The sequence below is a fragment of the Choloepus didactylus genome, chromosome 1 (genome assembly GCF_015220235.1).
Source record: "Choloepus didactylus isolate mChoDid1 chromosome 1, mChoDid1.pri, whole genome shotgun sequence".
NCBI classification, from domain to species: domain Eukaryota; kingdom Metazoa; phylum Chordata; class Mammalia; order Pilosa; family Megalonychidae; genus Choloepus; species Choloepus didactylus.
Window position 1 is genome coordinate 212,134,236 of NC_051307.1, and position 16,552 is coordinate 212,150,787.

Genomic DNA, 16,552 nt, shown 5'->3' on the forward strand with positions numbered 1-16,552 from the left:
TGAGATGATATTTGTGAAATGCTGGGCACAGAGTGCCCAAGAAATGACAGTGCATTCCTTTTGTAGTTTGGAAAAAAATTGTTATATATTTTTAAAAATGCAGTAAATATTACATAGTTGCCAGAAAACCCCATTCTCCTCACTTAGGGAAATATTTCCTGTTCAGTCACCTGAGAACAGTGAACGTGAGAGGCTTGGTCAGCCATGAGGCTGCACAGACATAAGAGGGATGAAAAGACACTGCCCATTTGGAGGAGGCTGGCAGCCATTTGTTCCTGCTGCTCAGATTGGAGCCTTCTGTGTGCAGGCCCTGGGCTAAGCCTGGGGGATCTGTAGTGAGAAAGGCAGACGTAGGCCTTACCTTCAAGGAGCTAGTCGGGGAGTAAAGCTTATAAGGTAAACACAAAAACGAGATGATTACAGATTGTGCTAACTGCTGTGAAGAAGGAAGACAATGTTGGATGGGAGGGTCAGGGTGATGCTACTTTGGATGGGGTGGTCACAGAAGAGGTGTCATTTTGGTGGTACCATAAACTGGGGCAGGACAGTTCCAGGTGGAGGGAACAGCAAGTGCAAAAGGCCCCATGGTGAGAAAAAAGTGTAACTGGAAGAGGTTAGCAGAAGCAGGAGGTTGTAAGAGTGGGATGGAGAGGGAGGCAGAGGCCAGGTCACAAAGAAGCCATTGAAGAATTCTCTAGGCTTTGAAAAGATCCCTCTAGGTACCTGTGTAGAAAGGACTGAAGTGGAGTGAGGCGGATGCAGGGAGACCAGAGAGAAGACTGATGCTCTGTCCAGGTAAGAGGTGATGGCAGCCTGGCTGGGAGCAATAGTCAAATATACAGGGGAGAAGTGGATGGACTGGAGACATATTGTGGGAGTTAGCCCCAGAGCAGCGCTCCCCAAAGCCTGCCTAGAAGCCTCAGCCCAACAGGTCTGGGTGGATCCCTGAGGGATCAGCCACAAGCCTGGAACAGCCGGGGACTCACCTGGCTGTCTGCAGGTAGAGCACAGTGTTCTCGCCCTCGTAGGTACAGGAGGCTGTCACCCTGGTGACCAGCGATGGCAGGCCACTCAGCTTCGAGTAGCCATGTCCTCCACAGGCCCTGCGGCACAGCTCGGCCCCCTGGGTACAGAAGTCCGCCACCAGGGCCTTCAGACCCGCGCTCAGGGCATGGAGCTGTGGGAATGGGAAAGGGGGGTCAGGTGATATGAGGGGGCCTTCCAGTAATAACCATGCTTACCACTTATTGAGCCCTACTGTATGCTGAGCACATCTCTGTGAAGTAAGAATTGTTTACCCAGTTTCCACCTTTAGAAATGACACAGTGGAGGCTCAGAGAGCTTATGTGATTTGCTCAAGGTCACACAATTAGGAAATGTAGCTCTAGGGGTAATAAGAACAAAGGAAAAGCTGTCCAGGCCAGTGTCTCTGGGATCTCTGGAAAAGGGTGCTGCTGGATAGGCCCAGCATCATCCAGGAGTTATGTATTTTGCCAGCAGGCAGAGGTTTGGGGAGCTGGCCTGTGAACATGGGTGTCCACCATCAACCCACTGCTCTTGGTTGTAGGAGAGGCCACCAGACAGCAGGCATGGTTTGAATTTTTGGTTCTTGAAAACCCCTACCCAGCTTTGAAATTTCATGCCCTTGGGAGGAGGGTCATGTCTCTTAACTTCTCTGTGTTTTGGATTCATCATCTATAAAATAAGGATTTAAATGGCATCTACTATACAGTTCAAAGGATTAAATGAAGCAATGCTTGAAAAGTACACTGCCTGGCACAGACTGAATGTTAGTATATATGTAAATCGACAATCCTTTCCCTGAGATCCTTGGCCAGATGTTCTTTGGAATCAATATTTTTTGGATTTTAGAAAGCTAAAGCAGAGCATTTAAGGAGTATTAAATATAATACCACCAGTGGGATCTGGGGCAATTTAGTGATCAAATGCATTGGTATTTTTGCTGCAAAATATATTCATGCTCAGTGGATAAATCGGGTCACCAAATGAAAAGGAAACAACTTTTGGTTTTCGGAGGTTTTTGGGTTTCAAATGCAGATCGGGGATTGTGGATCTGTATTCTATGTAATATGTGTTGATTATTTCCTCTAACATTTTTGGAGCTTTCTGGAGTCCAGGTATGAGTGAATTTACCTGCCCAGGTATAGCTCACCCCAGGTGCCCCTGGGTTTGGGAAGGCTGGGGCAGTTGGCAGGAGGGGCCTGAGGAACTAGGCCCCGGCAGTTAGAACTGTCTCAGTCATTGTCCCTCAGCAGCCCCTGCTCCTCAGCAGACAGCACGTACCTCAGGCAGGAGAGCAAAGTCTTTGTCTATAATGGCACTGTAACAGCGCTGGAAGAATTCCGTGAGGCTGACTGCCAGGAAGTGGAAAGCATAGGCCGTGGCCAACTGAGGGAAGAGTTTCTGCTGCTGCGTCTGGTAGTCCAGGATTTTTGCCTCTGGGTCGCTGAGGGGAAGAGAGGTGGAAGATTTAGAAGACTGCTACACAGCCACCCTCCTAAATCCCCAGAACCATAAAAGTCATAAACCCCAACATTTTTCTGTAACATTGTAAAGCTTGACCTGAAGTGATGTGAGGCTACCAATAATCATTTTTATACCATCTAGCATGAATATTCATACATTCCACTGCAGAAATATTGATATGTTTGATTAGGGGTTCTGCCCCTTATCGGGGGAGGTTCACCAAATTATACATATGCAGTGTACTATGCTCCTAAAATCTGAAATTTCTGAAATCTGGCATCTGGCCCAAGGATTTTGGGTGAGGGGCTATGGACCTGTGCCACTGATGATTGAACCAGTGACCTTTACTTGCTGTGTGCTGGGAGATGTGTTGAGCCTGAACAATAACTCTTGAGTTGTAAACTTGGGTCCGATACAGTCTCAAGTCTATGCTTTTAATCCAAGGTAGGGACTGGCTCTGCCTTGTCCAGTGCTGCGTCCCTCAGGGCCTGAGACTGTGAACAGCATGTAAGGGCCCGTAGTAACTGTTAGTGGATTGAAAGAAAGTCTGAATGTGTGAGGCCTCCCATAAATTACGGGGAGATACCTGGGTCCTTTCTGGGACGACAGGCCCTTACATGGACACATACTTATTATAACCATCCTTAGGACACTTCTGCTTTCAAGAAAAATGGGCTCCAGGCAGGACCTCAGCAGCAGCACCTTCTTCCCAGCACCCCTGTTTTCCAGAGAAGACACCACCTCTCCCCAGCCCAGGACTCTGAAGCTCAGGCTGGCTGAGGACACCTTGGGATTGACAGGGGAAAGGAAAGGAAATGGGGGGGAAACACAGAATCTTGGAGTCCTGGGCTGTTTTATCACATTTCACCCCCAACAGCACCTTGAAAGACAGCTCCTCTCACCCCCATTTTGTAGAGGAGGAAATTGAAGGATAAAGAGGTGACATGGCTGTCTAAGTTCCCACAGTTAGCAAGTGGCCAAGCCGAGTTTGGTGCCCAATTCTCAGGCCATTTTGCATAAAACTCCTTCTGGATCCTGGAGCCTACAGCATGAAACACCACCACACTCTGGGACTGGATGTTTTCAAGTTCCAGTTCTGATGATCTCACCTTCACTTTATTGGCAGATGAGAAGACCAAGAGCAAAGGATTTGCCAGGGTCACACAGCAGACACAGCCACATATAAACAAAACGGATCCAAACTTAAGCAGACATAACACAGTTGGATGCTGACAGAAACAAGTAAGTTCAGCCACGCAGTCTCATATGAGAGTCAGCCTTTGTCAGACACAACCAGATACCCTGACATAAACTCAGCCAGCCACAGACAGCTTGACAACAGGTTGACCCAGACACACTCAGCCAATCACAGCCAGACACACTGGACTATCACACAGAACCCAGTGAAGCAAGATGCCGGCAGACAGAGGGTGGGTCAGTCAGTCACTGGGGCTAGAAGGGGCCAGATAGGCGGATGTGTGTGTGTGTGTAGAGGGTAGGTGAGCTATGTCTACTCCCGGCACCCTGACTCTGGTTGGCAGGGGGTTGTTAGAGGGCAGGCACTGTAGGACCGAGAGGTAGTTGTGTTCTGCTGTGGCCAGTCTCTGGACACCCCTTGCCTGGGTTGAAGCCGGGACTGGTGACGGACGACTGAGTAGCGCGTGGCGATGACACAAGCCTTCTGCAGCAGGGGTATTATCTCGCCCAACAGCAGATCCACCCGCACCACCACCATGGAAAGGTAGTTGCTCTGTTCCACCCCAAGCTTGGTGTAGGTGCCATCTGGCAAGACCTGTGTAGACCAATAATAGGGGTTGGGTGTGAACCGCGGATCCGCAGCCTGTCCCAGAACTGTGGGCCCCCACGCTCCACAGCACCACAGTCCTCAAGCTGCTCTTCTAGAGCAGGCACAGCTACACCCAGGGCCAGCAGTCAGCCAGGATGCACGGGTATGGCCATGCCGACTGTTAAAACACTCCTTGCTTGTTGCTGAGTAACCTCTGCTCATTGCCCCCGGGTCACAGTTCTCCTGGGACACCCGTAGACCTCCCCACGATCCACAACTAAAGGGTTCATGCCTGGCAAAGTGTGAGCCTCTAGAGCTTTCTCCAGCACTCTGTCTGGTGTCTATTCAATGCTTGGTTTTATCTAGGCCTTCTGTATAATTTGATGCACATCACCCATAGTCCTCTCAAATTGCCTCGCCACCCCACCCCACGATTGCCCTGTTACCCCACAGGGTGAGCAGGGATGACTGATGATTCTCCCATTTGTAAATGAGAACTCTGAGAGTCAGAGAGGTGAAGTGACTTGTCAAAGATCACACTACTCCTAAGACCCAGGTTTTACCCAGGTCTGTGGGCACCGAAGTCTCTTGGGAAAAGGCACCCCCCAAAATAGTGCTACAGAAGAGGATTCAGAGCCCACAGTAGCCAGCAGGGGTCCATCCTTCCCTCTCCAGGCAGTGCAGGCCGGTAGCCATGCCCTCCTGAAGCCCACCCTCACCTGTGCAAAGCGACTCAGCATGTTCTCCCTGGGGACCCGCACGTGGTCCAGCCGCAGGAAGCCATTATCTGTATGTTCAAAGTCCATCTTGGGCCCGATGTCTCCAACGGCGATTCCTAGGAGATGGAGATGGGAATGCCCATCAGCTGAATGCCTGCTGTGTGCCAGGTACCACACACGCATTCCAGCTCATGTGAGCTTCAGCAGCCTGTGGCATCAGGGTGTTCACACTTGTTTTGAGGTGAGGGATTTGAGGTCAGACAGCTGTTGAATCTTACAAGGTCACCCAAGTCTGTCCAACTGCACCCCCTCCATTTCCAAGGGGAAGAGTTGCCCCATGTCTCCAGCTTCTCGCATGGACTTCTGGGGTCCAGGAGAGGTGGGGCATCTCCTCCTGGAGGGTGCAGTATGGGCTTACCTGGAAGTGGGGTGTGGTCCTGGAGGCTCCGAATGGGCACAATAAAAGCGTGCATGCCTCGCTGGGCTCCTGAGCAGATCAGCTGGGCCAGGACCAGGGCATGGGTGGCCGACCGTCCCACTGAGAGCAGAGGTGAGAGTCCCAGTGTGATCCCTAGTGTATGATGCCCCAGTGAACAGAGCAGATAGGATAGCCCTCCCACCATCAGGGATCCAGAGTGGGCCCACTCTGTTACAGGGCAGGAGGACCAGTTTAGTGGAATGGGGAAGGGCAGGGTGCACTGTGAGGCCAGGGTGAGGGTTTTCTTGGTCTGCCTCAGGGGGCGTGAGTTAGAATAGGGTGCACCAAGGTGTCTGGAGGGCAAGGGGGGAGCCATACAGGACAAAGTGTGCAAGGCATAGAGAACAGTATGCTCAGAGGCTTGAGGACTGGGCTGGTTTGGTGGGGCCAAGGAATGAGGGAGATAGCATCCAGGATAGCAAAAGACTGAGGTAGGACAGGAAGTGGACATGCAGGATTGTTCAGAATACTCTTTGACTCAAACAGCTTTCCCTGGCATCCTTGGAAATGACTAGAATGATTCACATAGGCTCCAGTGTGAATAGCTGGCTCTCAGACACTAATGAGATTCTTATATCCCAATTATTTTACAGAGCAAGAGCCTGAGGCTCAGGTTAGTGAATTGACTTGCCCAGGGTCACCAGTCTAAATCAGGGAATCAATCTGAAATCTGGTGGACACCGAAGCTAATACTACCTATCCTCCAACTTCATTCCCCTTGGGTAGAGATGGAGATGAGGGGTGAATGAATACTCACAGTCCCCAGGCCACCACTTGGTGGCAGTCATCGTGGGGCTGTGAATCACAAACTCTTGGGTGGCGGCGTCATAGGTGGCTTCAGTTTCCAGACCCTGCAGATATGTCCCTAGGATCAAGGAGGGGAGTTAGATGTGGACCAAGGTGGGGTTCTCACCTGGGGAGCATCTTCTAGGCAGGCCTGGAGCTCTAAGGCACCAGTCTAGTATGGGGTAGAGGTCACCTCCCAGCTGTACAGGTATTTCCCCCTTTTCACCCGTGGGCTCTGTGGGGGACATATGGCCAGTCCACAACAAAGGATGGCTGCTGACACTTCCTGAAGGAATGACTTGCCCCACTGCTAGCCTGCAGAGTGTTTGTGCAAATTTAAAAAAAGGCACCCCTTCCTTGACTGCCACCTGCTGGAAAGTTTTCAGATTAAATATACAAATCTATGATGACTGAGCTGTGAATGGGCCCTCTGGAGTTGTGCAGTGTACAACCTGAACACTGCATGCAACAGCTCTTGCTTACCATGTCCCAATTCTGTCTGGGCATACGTAGTGATAATCTGGAACTCCCTGCAGAGTGGGTCCCATTTAGCAATCTGCTCCTCTGAGCCCAGGCTCCTGAGGGCTTTCCGGAAGATACCCTGTAAACTTAAGGCCACGTATCCAGAAAGAGCTCTGTAGGAGAGAGATGCTGTGGTTGAGCAGCTGGTTGGAGACAGGGGCTTGGGTGCCCTAAGCCTGGGCAGGGTGCAGGAGGGAAGGGACACCTAGCTTCCAGCTTCCAGGTTTTCTGACAAGCACTGCCTATGTGGGGGAAGATGGCTCATGGGGTTGGGGGGTTTCTTGATGATTGTAGGTAGATTCCTCTCTAGTGGAGCTGCCATGGGAGTGAGCACCTGTAAGCATATTTCATTTCAGGACCGTTCTCTGACCAGCCCAGGCGTTGTGCTATCTTTTGGATGTGGACTTTCTTCTGAATGGCGGTCTCGTAACTCTCATTCTGGGTCAGGAAATAATTATCCTTAAGGTTGAATACTGGGTCACTGTGGATGATGCTTTCTGCCGGGAACAGAGAACAGAGGGCTTAGGGATCTGGGTGAGGTTTCTGGACCTTCAAATCTTCCCACCCTCTTGCTCCATTGACCTGGAAAGAAAGTCAGACATTATTATCATTTTAACAGATGAGATGACTAAAGCCCAGAGGTGGGAAAAGAGACTTGTTCAAGGTTACAGAGCTGTGTGTTGGCAGAATTAGGCTCAGCGTCAGGTCTACTGCCTTGGATTCCTCTATCCCTTAGTTGGATTCAGGTAATATTAGTATGTTAAAGATTCCTTTGTAGTCCAAAGGAATGAGTCTCTCATAGTGGAATTTTGAGGGCAAAGTGTTATTTGAAGGCAGGTTACTAGTGAAGAACTCTTCGTCCAAAAAAAAGCATGATGAGCACAAAGCAGATGCCCCATTTCCCAGCTTCCTCTTACCAACTTGCCTCCGGAGAGCAGTGTTCTGGGCACCTTGGTCAAGGATGTTGGTGAGACGTTCCACATCGAAGGACCGCACACACCTCTCACTCTCAATGTCGGGGTTTACTTGCCGGCTCCAGGTGTCCCTGAACGACACTCGATGCACTGGACCACCCATCCTGCCCTGCATCTTTCTGGTGTCTGAGGAGAGAGACCGCTGGCGCTACTGCTCCAAGTGCCGAGTGGTGCTAAGAATCTGTGTGTAAGAGAACTGCCCAGGGGCTGTTTGGTGGAAGAAAGCAATCCCACTTAAATACCCAAGAACCACACTCCCAGCTCCTCCTTGTGGGTACTTGGCTGCGTGCCAGGCATTGTCTAGCCCTTGTTGCAGAAAGTGCTAGTTCCATATATGTCACCCAAGATTTGGACAGGGTCTGACCACAAACTTCATGCTCCATCCACTGCAGAGGTGGCCCCTGACTTCTTCACGGCAAATGCTCAGCCTCATGGAAGCCCCTTGTCCTCCACAGGGCGTCAACTGCCAGGTATCATCTGTCCTACTTAGCAAGTCTCAAATGCCATCTCGTTGGCCACCACCCCAGGCCAACCTCATTTCTCACCTGGTCTTGGTGTCTCCCTTGTCTGTTCTCCCAGCTGTTGGGGTGAGCTCTTAAGACTGTGAATCACATTGTTTCCCTGCCCTGCTTGGAATTTACTCCTTGCTGCCCATTGTTGGTGAAATAGAGTCCAGGCTTCCTGTTGGGCCAACTCACCTCCCACTGGCCTGGCCCCTCTCCTGCCCCTGGGCACTCCAAACTGCTCCTATGTCAACCTTCTTCCCTGGGGTTCCGTCCCTGAGTTCCAGCTTCTAGGGACACCTCCTCTAAGAAGCTCTCCTGACTGCAGCACCTCCCAGGAAAACTGAGCACTCCCTTGATTCCCCCATTGGGTGCTGTTAGAGTGTTAAGAACAAGTCCTTGTTTCCTGGCATGACACTCCCTCACCCCAATGTGGCAGTGAGCACTTGGGGGGCCGTCTGCATTTTGGGGTGGGGAGGAAGCTCATAGTAGGCATGCTGTAAATCTTTCCACCTGAGGCTACTATTTTGATTCCCTTTCACCCTCACCACAACCCTTTGGATGCGCTACTTTTATTACTAACATTTTATAAAGAGGATAGAAGCCTCGGGTGGGGAGGTGATTTTGCAGGGTCACTCAATCACATGTAGCAGTGTGGGATTTACACACAGGCTTCTAAACCAACGTCTCTCAGCAGGTCTGTCATGTTTAGGATCTAAATGGGCGATAGGGCTGTGGTGGTGCTGACTGGGCCTGGTACATTCAAGGAGCCCCATTACCTGTCCTTTGGATTCCTGAAAGTATAGCTGAGAAGTAAGGATTTAAGAAATTATTGTGATTACTGAATCATTATGTAGATACTTCTTTTACTTTCTGGTGTATTAGAATAACTGGAAGGAAATGCCTGAAACTGCTGAACTGTAATCCAATTGCTTTGATCTTTGGTAATGATTGTGTAACTATATAGCCTTTATCTTGTAACCTTGTGATTGTAAAAACCTTGTGACTGATACCACCTTTATCCATTTTTTTTCCACTTTAAAGAGTGTCAAAATCACAAAGGCAGCCCCCTAATGTTAATTAAGGAACTTGAGTCAGCTCAGAGCTAACCACTGACTTGTTCTTATATTGGTTAGCTTAGTTCTAGCATAGCTCCACTCCTTACATTTGTAAATTGTAGCTGCTTATACTTGTTATTGAAATGGTAACAACTCCATCCCCCCTTGTTTGAATCCATTAAAACCTTGAACTCCTTAGACTAAGGGAGACAGGTTTTTAGGCCTGTAGGCCCTCTGCGCTCCCACTTCTCGCCTAGCATTAAACTCTTTCTCTCTTTGATACCCCCATATCATGGATTGGCTGTTAAGTCCATTGGGCAGAGAACCCACCGCTTTCGTCCAGTATCAAAAGGCCACCAGGCCGTCTCCTCTCTTCCTGCCCCGTTTGCTCGCTCATCCCTGCCCTTTTCCTCCCTCCATGCCAGCCGCTAGTGCCTCCTCACTGTTCCTGAACACTCCAGGCTCCCTCCTCCTCTTCCCCCCTTTGCTGGGGCTGGGTCCTCTGCCTGGAATAGTCTCTCCCCAGATGTCCCCCACCATGGTGCCCCTAACAACTCCTTCAAGTCATTGTTCAATGTGTCGTTCTCAGTGAGGCCCACCTGACCACCGTCTTTAAAAATCCCAAGCCCTTCTCACCCAGCCTTCCCACTCCTTTTCACTCGGTTATCTTTTTTCTCTTTTTGTGCAAAAGATAATTTATTCATGCATTATGTTTTGGTTTGTTGTCTCCCGCACCCTCCCCCACTAAAACATAAACAAACTCTAAGAAGGCAGAGGTCTTTGTCATTTTCACCCTGTAGCATTAATGTTTGGTTCAGTGCCTGGCCCTCAGGAGTGCCTAGTAACTAGGTATTCCAAGAAAGAAAACAGTGCTTTGAGTGTCATTACTGGGGTGGCCCAGTCCTCAGAAGTCTCCCAGCCCCCACCACACCCCACAACCCCCCACCCCACCCCACCCCCAGCCTGGCTTGCCCTACTCACCTCTGCCCTGTGTCTGCCCAGTAACCCTGGCCCTGGTCTGGCCTGTTCTCGCTGTGATTGCAGGTTTGGGCCTCTTAGAGGTGGCCCAGCCCCTTTCTCCTCCCCCAGAGGGGCTGAACCTTGGAAGGCGGAAGGCACTGTCTGGTGGATGTGACTGTGCCATCCCAGGTCTTGGGCTGCCTGGGAGGATTGCCAAGAGAATAACATGCCATAGCAATAGATAGCTTAGCCCAAGTTTGGTTTGTACAGCTCGCCATGCGCCAGCTCCTGAATCTCGGTCTTTCTCTTTCTCTCTCTCCTGTCTGGTCCCAGCCTCCTAAAGCCTAGTAAAATGCAAATTCTTTCACTTGGAATAAAGGAACACAACAGCTCCTATCAGGAGTCCAGAGGCCTGGGTTCAGATCTTGGACCTGATCCCAGCTTAGAGAAGCTTCCCCTTCGCTTATTTATATAAAATACCATCCTCCCCATCACTACCCCGTCGATGTTAAACTGCCTCATCTATTACTCACAGGGTATAATGGGAAGCTCTTGGTAAACTGTAAAGCCTCAGGCATTTGTAACTTGAGATTATTTGTTTTCTTGATTCTCCATAAGGGAATTTCTTAATTGCCAGGAGTGCCGTTTAATGGTGGAATTCCCTATTCCATGGCAGTGTGTTGGTGAGTTGTTTATGGGCAGCTGTGTGAAACCTTAAGTTGTAAAGGGTGCTCCAGTTTGTTCACTCCTCCAGTACGTATTTTGGAGTGCCCACAATGAACTAAGCACTGCAGGAAGCAAACAACTGTACTAGATCCCTGTCCTTGGGAAGCTTCCAGGCTAGGAGGGGTTGGGCTGCTGGGGAGACAGATAATCACAGTAGGAAGGAGCAGAAAAATAAGAAGGGATGCTCACAATTACTTTGAATGAACTTAAGGGCTTTTGCGCTGTCTTCCTAGACCCCTCCTTCCGTGAACAAGCTCTTCCTGCCTTACCTGGTCAGTCAGCCCCAACTTATCTTTTCGGTCTCCCCCCAAATGCCACACTCAGGGATGTCCTTTCAGACTCCTGTCTGGATTAGAAACTCCTGGACATGCTCTCTTAGCTCCAAGCTTTTGGCCGTGACATACCACCACAGGTTTTTTTCTTTATTGGTTTTAGTCTAGATCCCCAGTGAAAGCAGGGGTCCTTGGTGCAGTCTTAGCCCTGGCCCAGGAAAGGTGCTCAACATCTACTTGGTGAATAAATGAATGAATAAACAGAAGATGTCAGGAGCTGTCAGAATTCTCTTCCCCAAGGGCAGGACAAGCCTGGGAAGGAAGGTCTCTGGAGCTTTTGCTTTTTTTTTTTTAGGTGGGGTTTAGTGTGTCCCTGTGTGTCAACCCTATGCAAGTACTTTTCATACACTTGCATACGCCAGAAAGGAAACCCAGCCCCCCAGTCTCAAAGGTGGGATGAAGTGGTCCCTTGCGACTACCCATACCAAAAAGCTGTGTATTCAGTCATGTTTCCAAAGTGAAATCCTGCTTTTTCTGCCACTTTTCCTGATCTTCTCCAAGGGTTCCTGCCATCACTGTGTGTCCTTCAGGAACTCGAGTTGTTACCATCACAGGAACTCTCAGATGGTACTTTTGTGAAAGGATTGCTCTGTAAGGTGAATAATTTTCCTCTCCTGCTGTGTTTCTGCTCTAAACTTTGGCTTGCCCTATGCTTATCATTAGCATTCATGTACCTCTCCCCATCGTTTCTTAGATAAATATTTGTGGAGCACCTGCAGTGTGTCTGGCACACACAGGGTGAGACCCAGGGGGGACTATTGCCCCATCATCTCTATCCAATAACAGCTCTTGAAAGTAGGATACATTTCCCTATTTTGCTTGTGAGACAACAAGCTCAGAAAGGTGATGTCCCTTTCCCAGGTTTGCACAATAAGTAGATAACAGAGCTGGAATGTGAACCTTGTCTTCTGATGACAAAGACTGGCTCTTAACCTATTCATGCAAGAGTGGGAAAAAAGTCAGGAGACATCCATGCGCCAGGGGGAGACCCAGGCAGGACTCCTGTCCTGATAGAACTTCTGAGATGTGGTGACTCTGTGCAGGCATCCTCCCACCTGGACCTCAGCCTCCCCATCTGTGATGTGTTTGCTTACTAAGGGACCTTGCAACTCCCTACCATGTCCCCAAGGTATTGTCCAGCCTGTGTCCCGAAGAGGCAGGGCCTATGATCCTAGCTTTGAGACTTATCACCAAGCTGGTCCCACCAGGACTGTGAGGCCTGGTTGTCTGGCATCTCCTATTGCTCTTAGTGGTGGTTGCACACAGCGTTTGACCTCAGGGGAGGTGGACTTGACTCCACTGTTTGGAGGTGAAAGTTCTGGGTTCCATTCTGGGTTCTGCCAAGGACTTATGCCGTCATTGACTGTGGGCAATTACTTAATTTCTTTTTGCCACACTTTCCACATTTTGATAAACTTCCCATGTTTCCTGGCCTATAATTTGTTGAATTGTCTCTTCATAAACTTTGGAGCTGACCCTACTTTGTATGTTTTGGATGAGATCAGTTCAGGTTGTTGCGCAATTTGCTGAAATCTGTAGCTTTTATGAAACCAAACAAAAACAAGGACATCCTCTGTATATTTTGGATGTGATTAGCTCAGTTGAATTCTCTAGTTTGAAAAAAATCATAAATAATTTTATTATGAAAGATTTCAAAACCTATACAAGATTGGAGAGAACAATTTAAAGAACCCCCATGTTATTAATATCTAGCTCTAACAATTGTCGTCTCGTCTCATTGTTCTGTTTTTGAAAAAAAAAAAAAAAAAACCAAACCTCTTATTTTGAAATAACTTTAGGCTTTTAGAAAGTTGCAAAAATAGAAGAGAGTTTCTGCATATACCTCATTAGCTTCCTCTAATGTTTACATCTTAACATCATACAATTATTGAAACCAAAAAATTAATGCTGATCAAATACTATCTTCAAAACTTATTTGGGTGTGTCAAGGGCCCCCAAGATGATACTCAGGTTCATGGATTCACTAGAAGGACTCACAGTACCTGGAAAAGCTGTTGTCTTCATGGTTACATTTTATTACAGTGAAAGGATTCAGATCAAAATCAGCAAAGGTGAAGGCACATAGGGTGGAGACCAGGAGAGAGCAAGCACGGGCTTCCGGTTGTCCTCTCCCGCTGGAATCGTACAGACAGTACTTAATTCTCCTATAACTGTGTGTGACAACACCCATGAACTACTGCCAAACACAGAAGTGCACCGGAGCTTTGGTGTCCAGAGTATTTATTGGGGGTTGGTCAGGTAGGAATGGGGTGCCCTGTGGCTGACCTTAGCTGCTCAGTTTCTAGCCTCTCCAGAGGCCAAACTGATATAGCACGGCTCATAGAGCCCATTGCTGGCATAAACTATCTGGCATGACCCAAAGCTCCAGGTACACAAAGAGACTCGTACTGTACAGGATGTCACAAGAGATAAGAGATTGTCTCCCAGCAGCTGGTCAAAGGTTAGTCATTTCTTTGGTATATGCAGGATTTGAACTCCTGTTAAGTTAAAACTTTGCTTCACTAGTGTCCTTTTTTCTGGTCCAGAATCCAGTCAGAATCCCACATTGCATTTAGTTGTTCTGTCTCCTCCAATCTGTGACAGTACCTCAGTCTTTCTTGGCTTTTTATGATCTTGATACTTGAAGATTACTGGTCAGGTGTTTTGTAGAATGTCCCTCAGCCTGGGTTTGTCTGATGTCTTCTCAAGATTAGACTGAGATTAAGTAAGGTCTTGGCTTTTTTTTTTTAACACCTTTAAAAATTTTTTATTTTGAAATAATTTAAAATTTACAGGACAATTGCAAGAATAATACAACCCCCCCGTACAGAGAACTCCAACATTCCCTTCGCCCGGACACCCAGATCCACCAATTTTAATGTTTTGTTACATTTGCCATATCATTCTATCATCTTATCTATCAATCATCTATTTTCTAAACATTTGAGAGTAGGTTGTATACATTATGCTCCTTCAACACTTAATACTTCCACATGTATTTTCTAAGAACAATGGTATTCAGTTATGTAACCACCTTAAGTATAGTTATTTATTGATTACATTTTTTATTATGCAATTTTGTTGAGCTATACTCACACACCATATAATCCATCCAAAGTATACAATTCGTGGTTCACAGTATCATCATATAGTTGTGCATTCATCACCACAATCAATTTTTGAGCATTTTCATTACTCCAAAATAAAGAAAAAAATTATTGAAGAAATATTTTAAAAATTAGAAAAAAAAGAACTAAAAAAGAACACCCAAATCATCCTATACCCCTTATCCCCCTATTATTTATATATATATTTTGTCATTATTTTATAACTCATCTGCCCACACACTGGTTAAAGGGAGTGTCAGTCACCAGGCTTTCACTATCAATACGGTCACACGATAAAAGCTTCATAGTTATACAATCATCATCAAGAATCAAGTCTACTGGATTACCGTTCAACATATTCAGGTATTTCCTTCTAGCTATTCTAATACACTAGAAACTAAAAAGGAATATCTATATAATGCATAAGAATAACCTCCAGATTGACCACTTGACTTTATTTGTGATCTCTCAGCCACTGAAATTTTATTTCATTTCATTTCTTTTCCCCTTTTTGGTCAAGAAGGCTTTCTCAATCCCACAGTGCCAGGGCCAGGCTCATCCCTGGGAGTCATGTCCCATGTTGCCAGAGAGACTTACACCCCTGGGAGTCATGTCCCACGTAGTGGGGAGGGTAGTGAGTTTATTTGCAGCATTGGCCGAGAGAAAGAGGTCTTGGCATTCTTTTTTTTTTCTAATAATTCAATTTTGTTGAGATATGTTCACATACCACACAGTCATACAAAGCATACAATCAATTGTTCACAGTACCACCATGTAGTTGTGTGTCCTTCACCAAAATTAATTTTTGAACATTTTCATTACCATACACACAAAAGTAATATGAATAAAAATTAAAGGGAAAAAAAACAATTAAAGTAAAAAAGATCATTGGGTGCTTTTTTTTTTTTTTTTGCCCCTGTTTTTCTACTCATCCATCCACATGCTGGACAAAGGGGAGTGTGATCCACATGGCTTTCCCAATCACATTGTCACCCCTCATAAGCTAATTTTTATATAATCATCTTCAAGATTCATGGGTTCTGGGTTGTAGTTTGATAGTTTCAGGTATTTACTGCTAGCTATTCCAATTCACTCACTAGAACCTAAAAAGGGTTGTCTATATTGTACGTAAGAGTGCCCACCAGAGTGACCTCTCGGCTCCTTTTGGAATCTTTCAGCCACTGAAACTTATTTCATTTCATTTCACATCCCCCTTTTGGTCAAGGAGATGTTCTCCATCCTATGATGCCGGGTCCAGATTCCTCCCCGGGAGTCATATTCCACGTTGCCAGGGAGATTTACTCCCCTGGGTGTCAGATCCCACCTAGGGGGGAGGGCAGTGTTTTGGCATTCTTTTAATATTTGCTTTATCATATCTCATCCTACATAAAAATTTTATTTTTGTATATTCAAATGCATCTATCTTGTCACTGATGACATCCTGTGTTTTGCCTACAGACAGAAATTTCACTCCTAAAAGGTAGGATATAATGGTATTTGTTTTCTTCCTATTTTTATAGTTTAAAAATATTTAACTTTCATTTGGAACATTTGCTGTGTATGGTTTGAGGTGTAGACTTAAATTAATTCTTTTATTTTGCTATTCGGTCACAGAGACATGTTATCCTTTTTCTAGCTGTTCACCCCACAATAGAAATGCAAGAGACTTTTGTGGCTTCAGCTTATTCCCTGTGTTAGGCAGGATGGGGTGGGGTGTGCTGCAGGAATAAATCACCCTCAGATATCAGTGACTTAAGGCAGCAAGTTTATTTCCCCCTCATGCAAATTCACTGCCGGTCTGGCACTGTGAGGTGCAGCTGTCCTCCATGTGGTGACTTAGCAAGCCTGGTTGCTTTGATTCTGTGGCTCCTCCATCTTGAATCAAGGCCTCTGCACTTGCTACTACAGGGAAAGAGAGACTGGAGGAGCCCCTTCGCATCTCTCTTGGCCTCAGCCCAGAAGCCACCCTCATCATGCTTCTGCTTCCATTTTGTTGGAGAGGAGAGCCAGGTATGGGAAGCCACAGTCATACTTGCCACAACTCGTGGCTTCCTTGGGTTTCAGGCGTCATTGTTCAGGAGCGTTTTAAAGGAGCAGTGAGAGGGTTACCTAAT

General features: G+C 47.2%; 1 protein-coding gene across 2 annotated transcripts in view; it reads right to left on the minus strand.

Moving 5' to 3' along the window:
- Positions 1-10,348, minus strand: part of ACOX2 (acyl-CoA oxidase 2) — a 51,734-nt gene extending 41,386 nt beyond the window's left edge. Inside the window, exons 1-10 of one of the 2 annotated variants that reach the window (XM_037799198.1) lie at positions 10,295-10,348; positions 7,696-7,959; positions 7,113-7,275; positions 6,740-6,891; positions 6,228-6,335; positions 5,411-5,530; positions 4,993-5,108; positions 4,107-4,279; positions 2,305-2,467; positions 987-1,177 (exon numbers count right to left, since the gene is read on the minus strand). In XM_037799198.1, the coding sequence (XP_037655126.1) occupies positions 987-1,177; positions 2,305-2,467; positions 4,107-4,279; positions 4,993-5,108; positions 5,411-5,530; positions 6,228-6,335; positions 6,740-6,891; positions 7,113-7,275; positions 7,696-7,867 (1,358 nt within the window). In that variant the 5' untranslated portion in view covers positions 7,868-7,959; positions 10,295-10,348. The remainder of the gene's footprint in view (positions 1-986; positions 1,178-2,304; positions 2,468-4,106; positions 4,280-4,992; positions 5,109-5,410; positions 5,531-6,227; positions 6,336-6,739; positions 6,892-7,112; positions 7,276-7,695; positions 7,960-10,294) is intronic. The other variant, XM_037799207.1, reaches the window with a different exon arrangement.
- Positions 10,349-16,552: the final 6,204 nt, after the last annotated feature.